A 15212-nucleotide genomic window follows, 5' to 3' on the forward strand; every position below is an offset into this window, starting at 1 on the left:
GAAGGGTGAGGCAGAGGGAAAGAAACAGGAGAGATGTAAATAGATGGATAGAAAAGTGTGATAGATGTGTGTGGAGAGAGAGACGGAGAGAGTGGGGAAAGAGGCTGAAAGAAAGGGGGACAGAGCGAGAAAGAAGAGAGAGAGTAGTAGTGGTTGTTTATATGGAGTGTTGGAGGGAGTCTGTTTAATGAATAAGCCAAGTCACTACTGAATAATCTATGGCTCACATGGCGGGGAGCTTCCCCCGTGGAAGCTGAAAATAGGAAGAGAGAACAGGGGGAAACGGTGAAAGGTCTCAGCCACCTCCCTCCACATCTCTCCATCTATTTCTCAGGTTTTTCTCTCTCTTCATTTGAGGTACTGTTGCACATGCTGTATGCATGGAGCCGTGAGCTGTTATGAATGTTTATTGCAGGTTATATAATGCATTGTAAGGTCTAATAATGCATTGATAGAATGAACTATAAATGATTTAATATCATCCATTATAAACCAGTAGCTGATAAGGGGTGTTACCAAAATGTATTTGCGTCAGAAATAATAAGAAATAGACACTGTTGAGAGGTTTTCAAAGCCGTTTAGATGAAGGAGGAAAAAACTCTGTCTTCCTGCCTGCCGTGTTTTGGTGCAGGTAGGTTACTGTGTAAGAACTACTTTTGGAGGGCTTTCTTTACTGCAAGCACAGTGTGTCTGCACCAGAGTGCACGTTGGCCCTTGTTTTGGTGCAGGTAGGTTACTGTGTAAGAACTACTTTTGGAGGGCTTTCTTTACTGTAAGCACAGTGTGTCTGCACCAGAGTGCACGTTGGCCCTTGTTTTGATGCAGGTAGGTTACTGTGTAAGAACTACTTTTGGAGGGCTTTCTTTACTGTAAGCACAGTGTGTCTGCACCAGAGTGCACATTGGCCCTTGTTTTGGTGCAGGTAGGTTACTGTGTAAGAACTACTTTTGGAGGGCTTTCTTTACTGTAAGCACAGTGTGTCTGCACCAGAGTGCACGTTGGCCCTTGTTTTGGTGCAGGTAGGTTACTGTGTAAGAACTACTTTTGGAGGGCTTTCTTTACTGTAAGCACAGTGTGTCTGCAGCAGAGTGCACATTGGCCCTTGTTTTGGTGCAGGTAGGTTACTGTGTAAGAACTACTTTTGGAGGGCTTTCTTTACTGTTAGCACAGTGTGTCTGCGCCAGAGTGCACGTTGGCCCTTGTTTTGATGCAGGTAGGTTATTGTGTAAGAACTACTTTTGGAGGGCTTTCTTTACTGTAAGCCAGGTGTGTCTGCACCAGAGTGCACGTTGGCCCTTGTTTTGATGCAGGTAGGTTATTGTGTAAGAACTACTTTTGGAGGGCTTTCTTTACTGTAAGCCAGGTGTGTCTGCACCAGAGTGCACGTTGGCCCTTGTTTTGATGCAGGTAGGTTACTGTGTAAGAACTACTTTTGGAGGGCTTTCTTTACTGTTAGCACAGTGTGTCTGCGCCAGAGTGCACGTTGGCCCTTGTTTTGATGCAGGTAGGTTATTGTGTAAGAACTACTTTTGGAGGACTTTCTTTACTGTAAGCCAGGTGTGTCTGCACCAGAGTGCACGTTGGCCCTTGTTTTGATGCAGGTAGGTTATTGTGTAAGAACTACTTTTGGAGGGCTTTCTTTACTGTAAGCCAGGTGTGCCTGCGCCAGAGTGCACGTTGGCCCTTGTTTTGGTGAGAGGAAAGTGGGATACAGGCGTGGTTATCTCTGTGAACTTGATGCAAGCGTTGACGTCACCGCGAGCCGGGGGAGATGGCCAGATATCGATGTTTATCTTGCCAAAATAAGTGGCTCCCGTGAGAGACGTCACATAGTCAGGTTGTTGCTGAAATGGAATCCGAGCTTGTGCACCGTGGTTTAAAACAACTGGAGAGTGGTGTCTATAGCAGCCTGTATGCTTATAGTTGTGTGCGGCCGACCTGTGGCCCGGCTAGACTGAACCCTTCTACTGTAGGTCTTCCCCCATGTCCTTCCACTGTCCCATAAATCAATGCTCTGTGATGTAGAACACAACTGTGAAGTTTCTCTTACGCTTCCGCCCGCTAGCAACTCCAACGTCAGAGCAAATAACACAAAGGGGGTGTGTGTTGACGGGGAGTCTCCTAGCAACCATAAAGAGCCCCTATAGCCTTAATTAGTTCACTTGAGGGTATAGACATATATTTCACAGAACCCACGATCTGAATAGAGAGCTGTGTGTGTGTGTGTGTGACGCCAGAGCAATGTCCAACACTGTGGGTGTATTTCTAGAGGGAACTAGTTCTCTGTACTCAGAGGGAAGAGGGGGGATGCAGTGTCAACAGAGGAAGACACAGAGAATAGTTTTTTCCTCTGTCCACTCTGCTATCTATCTCCTGTGTATCTGCCATCGGTTCCAGGAAATGGAGGAGCAGCAGAATAAACAGACAGCAGGCCTACGACTGCCCTGTGATGTCACCCGAACAGAGAGAGGGAGGAGGGCACAGAGACTGGTAAAAAGAGGGAGAGGGGAGGGACACAGGCTGGTAAAAAGAGGGAGAGGGGAGGGACACAGAGACTGGTAAAAAGAGGGAGAGGGGAGGGACACAGAGACTGGTAAAAAGAGGGAGAGGGGAGGGACACAGAGACTGGTAAAAAGAGGGAGAGGGACACAGAGACTGGTAAAAAGAGGGAGAGGGGAGGGACACAGAGACTGGTAAAAAGAGGGAGAGGGGAGGGACACAGAGACTGGTAAAAAGAGGGAGAGGGGAGGGACACAGAGACTGGTAAAAAGAGGGAGAGGGGAGGGACACAGAGACTGGTAAAAAGAGGGAGAGGGGAGGGACACAGATACTGGTAAAACGAGGGAGAGGGGAGGGACACAGAGACTGGTAAAAAGAGGGAGAGGGGAGGGACACAGAGACTGGTAAAAAGAGGGAGAGGGACACAGAGACTGGTAAAAAGAGGGAGAGGGGAGGGACACAGAGACTGGTAAAAAGAGGGAGAGGGACACAGAGACTGGTAAAAAGAGGGAGAGGGGAGGGACACAGAGACTGGTAAAAAGAGGGAGAGGGGAGGGACACAGAGACTGGTAAAAAGAGGGAGAGGGGAGGGACACAGAGACTGGTAAAAAGAGGGAGAGGGGAGGGACACAGAGACTGGTAAAAAGAGGGAGAGGGGAGGGACACAGAGACTGGTAAAAAGAGGGAGAGGGGAGGGACACAGAGACTGGTAAAAAGAGGGAGAGGGGAGGGACACAGAGACTGGTAAAAAGAGGGAGAGGGACACAGAGACTGGTAAAAAGAGGGAGAGGGACACAGAGACTGGTAAAAAGAGGGAGAGGGGAGGGACACAGAGACTGGTAAAAAGAGGGAGAGGGGAGGGACACAGACTGGTAAAAAGAGGGAGAGGGGAGGACACACAGACTGGTAAAAAGAGGGGAGAGGGGAGGGACACAGACTGGTAAAAAGAGGGGGAGAGGGGAGGGACACAGACTGGTAAAAAGAGGGAGAGGGGAGGGACACAGACTGGTAAAAAGAGGGAGAGGGGAGGGGGGACACAGACTGGTAAAAAAAGAGGGAAGAGGGAGAGGGGAGGGACACAGACTGGTAAAAAGAGGGAGAGGGGAGGGACACAGACTGGTAAAAAGAGGGGAGAGGGGAGGGACACAGACTGGTAAAAAGAGGGAGAGGGAGGGAGGGACACAGACTGGTAAAAAGGGGAGGGGAGGGACACAGACTGGTAAAAAGAGGGAAGGGGAGGGACACAGACTGGTAAAAAGAGGGGAGAGGGGAGGGACACAGACTGGTAAAAAGAGGGGAGAGGGGAGGGACACAGACTGGTAAAAAGAGGGAGAGGGGAGGGACACAGACTGGTAAAAAGAGGGAGAGGGGAGGGACACAGACTGGTAAAAAGAGGGGAGAGGGGAGGGACACAGACTGGTAAAAAGAGGGAGAGGGGAGGGACACAGACTGGTAAAAAGAGGGAGAGGGACACAGAGGGACACAGACTGGTAAAAAGGTAAAAAGGGAGAGGGGAGGGACACAGACTGGTAAAAAGAGGGGAGAGGGGAGGGACACAGACTGGGAAACAGAGAGGGGAAAAAGAGACTGGTAAAAAGAGGGAGAGGGACACAGACTGGTAAAAAGAGGGGAGAGGGGGAGGGACACAGACTGGTAAAAAGAGGGGAGAGGGGAGGGACACAGACTGGTAAAAAGAGGGGAGGGGAGGGACACAGACTGGTAAAAAGAGGGAAGGAGAGGGGAGGGACACAGAGACTGGTAAAAAGAGGGGAGGGAGGGACACAGACTGGTAAAAAGAGGGAGAGGGGAGGGACACAGACTGGTAAAAAGAGGGGAGAGGGGAGGGACACAGACTGGTAAAAAGAGGGAGAGGGGAGGGACACAGACTGGTAAAAAGAGGGGAGAGGGGAGGGACACAGACTGGTAAAAAGAGGGAGAGGGGAGGGACACAGACTGGTAAAAAGAGGGAGAGGGACACAGACTGGTAAAAAGAGGGGAGAGGGGAGGGACACAGACTGGTAAAAAGAGGGGAGAGGGGAGGGACACAGACTGGTAAAAAGAGGGAAGAGGGAGAGGGACACAGACTGGTAAAAAGAGGGGAGAGGGAGAGGGACACAGACTGGTAAAAAGAGGGGAGAGGGAGAGGGACACAGACTGGTAAAAAGAGGGGAGAGGGGAGGGACACAGACTGGTAAAAAGAGGGGAGAGGGGAGGGACACAGACTGGTAAAAAGAGGGGAGAGGGGAGGGACACAGACTGGTAAAAAGAGGGGAGAGGGGAGGGACACAGACTGGTAAAAAGAGGGAGAGGGGAGGGACACAGACTGGTAAAAAGAGGGGAGGGGGAGGGACACAGACTGGTAAAAAAGGGAAGGGGAGGGACACAAGACTGGTAAAAAGAGGGAGAGGGGAGGGACACAGACTGGTAAAAAAAGAGGGGGGAGAGGGGGAGGGACACAGAGACTGGTAAAAAAGGGGAGAGGGGAGGGACACAGACTGGTAAAAAGAGGGGAGAGGGGAGGGACACAGAGACTGGTAAAAAGAGGGAGAGGGGAGGGACACAGACTGGTAAAAAGAGGGAGAGGGAGGGACACAGACTGGTAAAAAGAGGGAGAGGGGAGGGACACAGACTGGTAAAAAAGAGGGAGAGGGGAGGGACACAGACTGGTAAAAAGAGGGGAGAGGGGAGGGACACAGACTGGTAAAAAGAGGGAGAGGGGAGGGACACAGACTGGTAAAAAGAGGGGAGAGGGGAGGGACACAGACTGGTAAAAAGAGGGAGAGGGGAGGGACACAGACTGGTAAAAAGAGGGGAGAGGGGAGGGACACAGACTGGTAAAAGAGAGGGGAGGGGAGGGACACAGACTGGTAAAAAGAGGGGAGAGGGAGGGACACAGACTGGTAAAAAGAGGGGAGAGGGGAGGGACACAGACTGGTAAAAAGAGGGGAGAGGGGAGGGACACAGACTGGTAAAAAGAGGGGAGAGGGGAGGGACACAGACTGGTAAAAAGAGGGGAGAGGGGAGGGACACAGACTGGTAAAAAGAGGGGAGAGGGGAGGGACACAGACTGGTAAAAAGAGGGGAGAGGGGGGACACAGACTGGTAAAAAGAGGGGAGGGGAGGGACACAGACTGGTAAAAAGAGGGAGAGGGGAGGGACACAGACTGGTAAAAAGAGGGAGAGGGGAGGGACACAGACTGGTAAAAAGAAGAGAGGGGAGTAAAAAGAGGGGAGAGGGGAGGGACACAGACTGGTAAAAAGAGGGAGAGGGGAGGGACACAGACTGGTAAAAAGAGGGAGAGGGGAGGGACACAGACTGGTAAAAAGAGGGGAGAGGGGAGGGACACAGACTGGTAAAAAGAGGGGAGGGGAGGGACACAGACTGGTAAAAAGAGGGGAGGGGAGGGACAGACTGGTAAAAAAAAGAGGGGAGGGACACAGACTGGTAAAAAGAGAGGGAGAGGGGAGGGACACAGACTGGAACAGACTGGTAAAAAGAGGGAGAGGGGGGACACAGACTGGTAAAAAGAGGGGGGAGGGACACAGACTGGTAAAAAGAGGGGAGAGGGGAGGGACACAGACTGGTAAAAAGAGGGGAGAGGGAGGGACACAGACTGGTAAAAAGGGAGAGGGGAGGGACACAGACTGGTAAAAAGAGGGGAGAGGGAGAGGGACACAGACTGGTAAAAAGAGGGGAGAGGGGAGGGACACAGACTGGTAAAAAGAGGGAGAGGGGAGGGACACAGAGACTGGTAAAAAGAGGGAGAGGGGAGGGACACAGAGACTGGTAAAAAGAGGGAGAGGGGAGGGACACAGAGACTGGTAAAAAGAGGGAGAGGGGAGGGACACAGAGACTGGTAAAAAGAGACTGGGAGAGGGGAGGGACACAGACTGGTAAAAAGAGGGAGAGGGGAGGGACACAGACTGGTAAAAAGAGGGAGAGGGGAGGGACACAGAGACTGGTAAAAAGAGGGGAGGGGAGGGACACAGACTGGTAAAAAGAGGGGGAGGGGAGGGACAGAGAGACTGGGAGGGAAAAAGTAAAGGGGAGAGGGGAGGGACACAGACTGGTAAAAAGAGGGAGAGGGGAGGGACACAGACTGGTAAAAAGAGGGAGAGGGGAGGGACACAGACTGGTAAAAAGAGGGGGAGAGGGGAGGGACACAGACTGGTAAAAAGAGGGAGAGGGGAGGGACACAGACTGGTAAAAAGAGGGGAGAGGGGAGGGACACAGAGACTGGTAAAAAGAGGGAGAGGGGAGGGACACAGAGACTGGTAAAAAGAGGGAGAGGGGAGGGACACAGACTGGTAAAAAGAGGGAGAGGGGAGGGACACAGAGACTGGTAAAAAGAGGGAGAGGGGAGGGACACAGAGACTGGTAAAAAGAGGGAGAGGGGAGGGACACAGAGACTGGTAAAAAGAGGGAGAGGGGAGGGACACAGAGACTGGTAAAAAGAGGGAGAGGGGAGGGGGACTGGAGAGGGGAGGGGGAGGGACACAGAGACTGGTAAAAAGAGGGAGAGGGGAGGGACACAGACTGGTAAAAAGAGGGAGAGGGGAGGGACACAGACTGGTAAAAAGAGGGAGAGGGGAGGGACACAGAGACTGGTAAAAAGAGGGAGAGGGGAGGGACACAGAGACTGGTAAAAAGAGGGAGAGGGGAGGGACACAGAGACTGGTAAAAAGAGGGAGAGGGAGGGACACAGAGACTGGTAAAAAAGAGGGAGAGGGGAGGGACACAGAGACTGGTAAAAAGAGGGAGAGGGGAGGGACACAGAGACTGGTAAAAAAGAGGGAGAGGGGAGGGACACAGAGACTGGTAAAAAGAGGGGAGGGGAGGGACACAGAGACTGGTAAAAAGAGGGGAGGGGAGGGAGACTGGTAAAAAGAGGGGGGAGGGGAGGGACACAGAGACTGGTAAAAAGAGGGAGAGGGGAGGGACACAGAGACTGGTAAAAAGAGGGAGAGGGGAGGGACAGACTGGTAAAAAGAGGGGAGAGGGGAGGGACAGACTGGTAAAAAGAGGGGAGAGGGGAGGGACACAGACTGGTAAAAAGAGGGAGAGGAGGGAGGGACAGACTGGTAAAAAGAGGGAGAGGGGAGGGACACAGACTGGTAAAAAGAGGGGAGAGGGGAGGGACACAGACTGGTAAAAAGAGGGGAGAGGGGAGGGACACAGACTGGTAAAAAGAGGGGAGAGGGGAGGGACACAGACTGGTAAAAAAGGGGAGAGGGGAGGGACACAGACTGGTAAAAAGAGGGGAGAGGGGAGGGACACAGACTGGTAAAAAAGAGGGGAGAGGGGAGGGACAGACTGGTAAAAAGAGGGAAGAGGGAGAGGGGAGGGACACAGACTGGTAAAAAGAGGGGAGAGGGGAGGGACACAGACTGGTAAAAAGAGGGGAGAGGGGAGGGACACAGACTGGTAAAAAGAGGGGAGAGGGGAGGGACACAGACTGGTAAAAAGAGGGGAGAGGGGAGGGACACAGACTGGTAAAAAGAGGGGAGAGGGGAGGGACACAGACTGGTAAAAAAGGGAGAGGGAGAGGGGAGGGACACAGACTGGTAAAAAGAGGGGAGAGGGGAGGGACACAGACTGGTAAAAAGAGGGGAGAGGGAGAGGGACACAGACTGGTAAAAAGAGGGGAGGGAGGGACACAGACTGGTAAAAAAGAGGGGAGAGAGGGGAGGGACACAGACTGGTAAAAAGAGGGGAGAGGGGAGGGACACAGACTGGTAAAAAGAGGGAGAGGGGAGGGACACAGACTGGTAAAAAGAGGGGAGAGGGGAGGGACACAGACTGGTAAAAAGAGGGGAGAGGGGAGGGACACAGACTGGTAAAAAGAGGGAAGAGGGAGAGGGGAGGGACACAGACTGGTAAAAAGAGGGAAGAGGGAGGGACACAGACTGGTAAAAAGAGAGGGAGAGGGGAGGGACACAGACTGGTAAAAAGAGGGAAGAGGGGAGGGACACAGACTGGTAAAAAGAGGGGAGAGGGGAGGGACACAGACTGGTAAAAAGAGGGGAGAGGGGAGGGACACAGACTGGTAAAAAGAGGGGAGAGGGGAGGGACACAGACTGGTAAAAAGAGGGGAGAGGGGAGGGACACAGACTGGTAAAAAGAGGGAAGAGGGGAGGGACACAGACTGGTAAAAAGAGGGGGAGAGGGGAGGGACACAGACTGGTAAAAAGAGGGAAGAGGGGAGGGACACAGACTGGTAAAAAGAGGGGAGAGGGGAGGGACACAGACTGGTAAAAAGAGGGAGAGGGGAGGGACACAGACTGGTAAAAAAAAAGAGGGACAGACTGGAGAGGGAGAGGGAGGGACAGACTGGTAAAAAGAGGGGAGAGGGGAGGGACACAGACTGGTAAAAAGAGGGGAGAGGGGAGGGACACAGACTGGTAAAAAGAGGGGAGAGGGGAGGGACAGACTGGTAAAAAGAGGGGAGAGGGGAGGGACAGACTGGTAAAAAGAGGGGAGAGGGGAGGGACACAGACTGGTAAAAAGAGGGGAGAGGGGAGGGACAGACTGGTAAAAAGAGGGGAGGGACAGACTGGTAAAAAGAGGGGAGAGGGGAGGGACACAGACTGGTAAAAAGAGGGGAGAGGGGAGGGACAGACTGGTAAAAAGAGGGGAGAGGGGAGGGACACAGACTGGTAAAAAGAGGGGAGAGGGAGAGGGACACAGACTGGTAAAAAGAGGGGAGAGGGAGGGACAGACTGGTAAAAAGAGGGAAGAGGGACACAGACTGGTAAAAAGAGGGGAGAGGGAGGGACACAGACTGGTAAAAAGAGGGGAGAGGGGAGGGACACAGACTGGTAAAAAGAGGGGAGAGGGAGGGACAGACTGGTAAAAAGAGGGGGAGAGGGGAGGGACACAGACTGGTAAAAAGAGGGGAGAGGGGAGGGACACAGACTGGTAAAAAGAGGGGAGAGGGGAGGGACAGACTGGTAAAAAAAAGAGGGGAGACAGGGAGAGGGGGAGGGAGAGGGAGGGACACAGACTGGTAAAAAGAGGGGAGAGGGAGAGGGACACAGACTGGTAAAAAGAGGGGAGAGGGGAGGGACAGACTGGTAAAAAGAGGGGAGAGGGGAGGGACAGACTGGTAAAAAGAGGGGAGGGACAGACTGGTAAAAAGAGGGGAGAGGGAGAGGGGAGGGACACAGACTGGTTAAGAGGGAGAGGGGAGGGACACAGAGACTGGTAAAAAGAGGGAAGTGGGATAGGGGAGGGAAACAGATGGGTAAAGACAGAGGAGGGACACAGAGAGAGGTAGCTAGCGAGGGAGCAGGAGTGTTGAGAAAGCAGAACAGAAAACTGAGGAAAGGAGAGGAGGACAGAGACTGACAGAAATATAAAGAGCAGCACCACTAAAGCTAAATAGATCCTTACACACGGCAGAGACGAGCTGTAGAGGAGGAAACGATAGGAGGGGGAAAAGAGAAGAGAGGAGAGCGTTTATCGCCATGCTCACTACAGCGCTGATGGGTATGTCAATTATATATGTTCTATTACACATTGCTTCTCTGAAAGTAGTTCCTCTCTCTGTCTCTCTTTGTGTCTTTGTCTCTGTCTCTCTGTCTCCCTCTTTCTCCTCTTTCTCCTTCTCTCTTTCTCTTTTCTTTCTTTCTTTCTCTCCTCTCTCTCTCTTAAACTATTCCTCTCTGTTACGTTCTCTTTCTCTCTGCTTGTTGGTTAGTGTTGTGTACACGGAGTGGTATAGTCAATGAGATGATCACAGGCAGTACCAGTCAGTGGCTGCAGCATGTGTTTCAGAGCTAGGACATTATGGTTGTGTGTGTCTCTTTCTGCACGGGACAGAAGCGCCAGTTGTTGGTCTTGGAATGCTGTGCTTGACTGTGTTTGGGGGGGGTCCTTAGGGAGGAGGGCAAAGAATTGGGGTAGAGAGAGAAAATATACATTTTGGTTTGAGCAGCATCACTAAGTACGTTTCCATGAACACTTCTAATTCAATATTAAACTGATTAGAAGGCTGAGTATGGGATTAGTCATGTTAAACGCCCTATTAATGGGCGTAAGGTGAAAATGGAAGTAAGCACACGGCGATTAAAACACCTGGTTTTCTGAGCCATCTTTCAAATTGCTAGGACACGTAAACACCCTAATTTGGAGATTGAGCGGTGTATTTGATATGCCTATGTCCCACCTAACACCAGCAGCACAAGGTTAGTGAGTTAGGGGAAAACTTACAGCATCTTCACAATAGGTTTCACATACAAACTGTATATGTCCCACCTAACACCAGCAGCACAAGGTTAGTGAGTTTAGGGAAAACTTACAGCATCTTCACAATAGGTTTCACATACAAACTGTATATGTCCCACCTAACACCAGCAGCACAAGGTTAGTGAGTTAGGAGAAAACTTACAGCATCTTCACAATAGGTTTCACATACGAACTGTATATGTCCCACCTAACACCAGCAGCACAAGGTTAGTGAGTTAGGGGAAAACTTACAGCATCTTCACAATAGGTTTCACATACAAACTGTATATGTTCCAACTCAAATGCTTCCCAAAAAGAACATGATCGCTGTGGAAAAACGTTAGTTTTGATTGGCGATTTTTCTCGCCAAGTCCCATCAGGTAGCCTGGTTTCATCAGGTAGCCTGGTTTCATCAGGTAGCCTGGTTTCATCAGGTAGCCTGGTTTCATCAGGTAGCCTGGTTTCATCAGGTAGCCTGGTTTCATCAGGTAGCCTGGTTTCATCAGGTAGCCTGGTTTCATCAGGTAGCCTGGTTTCAGATGTGTCCATGTAAACAGGATTATTATGGAAATGGTTCTTCTTGAAAAGCATGTCGACGTGATCTGACTTCACTACTATTGTGTGTGACTGTGTTTGTGTGTGACTGTGTGTGCTGCACCTAGTGTGGGTGTTAGCCTAACACGATTAAGACAGAGTTTCAAGCAAACATATCTGGCTGTCTGGCACGCTGTTGGGAAAACTTGTAGATAAATAATCGTCCAATCGCGACTATTTATTCAGATTTAATGGGGAGGAAGCCGTGCGATTGGAGGCCTTCCTGTAGCAGTGCTTTCTGGGGGTGGTTGGCCAGGGCTGAAGTCTCCTCCACCACGCCACAGTTCAATGCAGTCTTTGTGAGAGGAGTGCTACACTTCATGTTTGACTTATCAGGGCCAGATGGACAGTACTGTGAAGGGGCTCTCTGTGCTGATAAGGATGCTGTGTGTGTGTGTGTGTGTGTGTGTGCGTACAGAATGTGATGGCTGTTTTATTTTATCTACTTGGGTCCCATCATTTAGTCTTTTTTCATTATTCAATATGCATGGACTACCATTCTGTCTCTCTGTTCCTCTCTCCAGTGGACATTAACTCTGCCCTGCCCCTGCGTCTGCCCCCGGCTGCCATCCCCATGGACCTACGCATTGACCAGCACCATCACCAGCAGCAGCTGTCCATGTCTCCTTCTGCAGCCCAGGCATCTGCAGCCCAGGCCAGAGAGCAGCAGCTGCAGCAGGAGCTCCTGTCCCTGAAACAGAAACAACAGATTCAGAGACAGCACCTCATCGCTGAGTTCCAGAGGCAACATGAGCAGCTTAACCGCCAGCATGAAGCCCAGCTACAGGAACATGTTAAGGTGGGGAGGGAGGGTGAGTGGGAGAGGGAGGGTGAGTGGGAGAGGGAGGGAGGGAGGGTGAGTGGGAGAGGGAGGGAGGGTGAGTGGGAGAGGGAGGGAGGGAGGGTGAGTGGGAGAGGGAGGGAGGGAGGGTGAGTGGGAGGGAGGGAGGGTGAGTGGGGGGGAGGGAGGGAGGGTGAGTGGGAGAGGGAGGGTGGGTGAGTGGGGGAGGGAGGGAGGGAGGGAGGGTGAGTGGGAGAGGGAGGGAGGGTGGGTGAGTGGGAGGGGGAGGGAGGGTGAGTGGGGAGAGGGAGGGTGGGTGAGTGGGAGAGGGAGGGAGGGTGGGTGAGTGGGAGAGGGAGGGAGGGAGGGAGGGTGGGTGGGTGAGTGGGAGAGGGAGGGAGGGTGGGAGAGGGAGGGAGGGTGGGAGAGGGAGGGTGAGTGGGAGAGGGAGGGTGAGTGGGGGAGGGAGGGAGAGAGGGAGGGTGGGGGTGAGTGAGGGAGGGAGGGAGGGTGAGTGTGAGAGTGGGAGAGGGAGGGTGAGTGTGAGAGGGAGGGAGGGTGAGTGGGGGAGGGAGGGTGAGTGGGGGAGGGAGGGTGAGTGAGGGGAGGGGGAGGGTGAGTGGTGAGTGAGTGAGAGAGGGAGGGAGGGGGGGAGGGTGAGTGAGTGGGAGAGGGGGAGGGTGAGTGAGTAGGAGAGGGGGAGGGAGGGTGGGTGAGTGAGGAGGGAGGGGAGGGAGGGTGAGGGTGAGTGGGGTGAGTGGGGAGGGAGGGTGAGTGAGTGGAGTGAGTGAGTGGTGAGTGAGGAGTGAGTGAGTGGGAGAGGGAGGGAGGGTGAGAGGGGGGGGAGGGAGTGAGTGAGTGAGTGAGTGGGAGGGAGGGAGTGGGGAGGGGGAGGGAGGGTGAGTGGGGGAGGGAGGGTGAGTGAGTGAGTGAGTGAGTGGGAGAGGGGAGGGAGGGGGAGTGAGTAGGAGAGGGGGAGGGAGGGTGAGTGAGTGAGTGAGAGGGAGGGTGAGGAGTGAGGGAGGGGGTGGGGGAGGGAGGGAGGGGGAGTGAGTGGGAGGGGGAGGGAGGGGGGTGAGTGAGTGAGAGGGAGGGAGGGAGGTGAGTGGGAGAGGGAGGGAGGGAGGGGAGGGTGAGTGAGTGAGTGAGTGGTGAGGGAGGGAGTGGTGGTGAGTGAGTGGGGAGAGGGAGGGAGGATGAGTGAGTGGGAGAGGGAGGGAGGGTGAGTGTGAGTGAGTGAGTGGGAGGGAGGGAGGGGGTGAGGGTGGGAGGGAGGGTGAGTGGGGGAGGGAGGGGGGTGAGTGAGTGGGAGAGGGGGAGGGAGGGGGAGTGAGTAGGAGAGGGGGAGGGAGGGTGAGTGAGTGAGTGAGAGGGAGGGTGAGTGAGTGAGTGAGTGAGTGGGAGAGGGAGGGAGGGTGAGTGAGTGGGAGAGGGAGGGAGGGTGAGTGAGTGAGTGAGAGGGAGAGGGAGGGAGAGTGAGTGGGAGAGGGAGGGAGGGGTGAGTGAGTGAGTGAGTGAGTGGGAGAGGGAGGGAGGGAGGGAGAGTGAGGGAGGGAGGGAGGGAGAGGTGGTGAGTGAGTGGGAGGGAGGGGAGAGGGGAGAGAGGGTGAGAGGGTGAGTGGGAGAGGGAGGGAGAGAGGGTGAGTGGGGGAGGGTGAGTGGGAGAGGGAGGGAGGAGGGTGGGAGAGGGAGGGATGGAGAGAGGAGGTGAGGGAGGGAGGGTGAGTGGGAGGGAGGAGGAGGGGGGGTGCAAGGCTCCGCTCCAGAAGCATGTCAAGAAAGATGGTAATTTCCCTCTCATACATGTCTAAACTAGATCTCTCTCAGTGTAGCAGAAGCCTTTCAGCCCTATGATATTTGCCCTGCTCTTTGGGTCAGTGTTTGGGCCTGTAAGTGACCCAGATTCTACAGATTGAGGGGCTGAGGGCTGATCCCAGTACAGTGCTAACAGCACAAGGGCTCCTTTGGCCTGTGGTGGGGCTGGAAGACCACTCAGGTAGCAGAGAGTGACGCAAAGCCAAGGCAGGGAGGCCCAGGCTCAATCAGCCCCATTCAGAGCCTGTACACACACACACCGAGACCTGCAGCGCACACACCGAGACCTGCAGCGCACACACCGAGACCTGCAGCACACACACACCGAGACCTGCAGCACACACACACCGAGACCTGCAGCGCACACACCGAGACCTGCAGCGCACACACCGAGACCTGCAGCGCACACACACCGAGACCTGCAGCGCACACACCGAGACCTGCAGCGCACACACACCGAGACCTGCAGCGCACACACCGAGACCTGCAGCGCACACACCGAGACCTGCAGCACACACACACCGAGACCTGCAGCACACACACACCGAGACCTGCAGCGCACACACCGAGACCTGCAGCGCACACACCGAGACCTGCAGCGCACACACCGAGACCTGCAGCGCACACACACCGAGACCTGCAGCGCACACACACTGAGACCTGCAGCGCAAACACCTCTGCATATCACCAATCACCAAGACAGGTCAAGGAGTGGGAAAGAAAGTAGGAGACAGACACTGGTGGATTGGAAAGAGGAAGACATGGAATCTGGTTGTTTTCCCTGTATACCTCTATAGAACTCTTTAGGTTAAGGTGTCTCCCCTTAAATGCACCAAAGGCTGGATTCCAGACTTAAAGCACTTCCTTCCATCTGCCCTTGAATATTGAAAGGGGGAAAGTTTGGGACCTATCCAAAACCATACCGTGCCTGCCTGCTGCTCTTCTGTCACGCACCTCCTCACCTCCCATATGAATGTATCCATCAGCAGGACTCTTGTTCCAGTCACCTTCCCTTGACGGTGAACACGGCTGCATGTCCTCGCTAGCAGGCGCTTATTTAACACACTAAACCATCCAAGGCAATAACAAACATCCCCCACAAAATACGGCCAATCAAATTAATCAAATATTGGAGTTGGGCACTCTACTAAGGAGAGAGAGAGTGTGTGTGGATCTAATGGTTCAGTTTGGTCGTGATGTAGAGGGTCCCTGGTACGTACAGAGAGGAAAGGTTATTCACGTATTGACTGGAGTGGTCTGGCTCCTGTAAACATGCTGGGTACATTTGCATGGACA

At 53.4% G+C, this 15212-nt stretch overlaps 1 protein-coding gene across 4 annotated transcripts in view; it reads left to right on the top strand.

Annotated features, from left to right (window-relative positions):
- Positions 1-15212, top strand: part of LOC135542787 (histone deacetylase 4-like) — an 82513-nt gene that overhangs the window by 29772 nt on the left and 37529 nt on the right. For 3 of the 4 annotated variants that reach the window (XM_064969983.1, XM_064969982.1, XM_064969981.1), the window contains one exon: positions 11845-12119. In XM_064969983.1, the coding sequence (XP_064826055.1) occupies positions 11845-12119 (275 nt within the window). Of the gene's footprint in view, positions 1-9734; positions 9989-11844; positions 12120-15212 lie in introns of those variants that run through there. The other variant, XM_064969984.1, reaches the window with a different exon arrangement.

The sequence above is a fragment of the Oncorhynchus masou genome, chromosome 6, assembly GCF_036934945.1.
Source record: "Oncorhynchus masou masou isolate Uvic2021 chromosome 6, UVic_Omas_1.1, whole genome shotgun sequence".
NCBI lineage: Eukaryota > Metazoa > Chordata > Actinopteri > Salmoniformes > Salmonidae > Oncorhynchus > Oncorhynchus masou.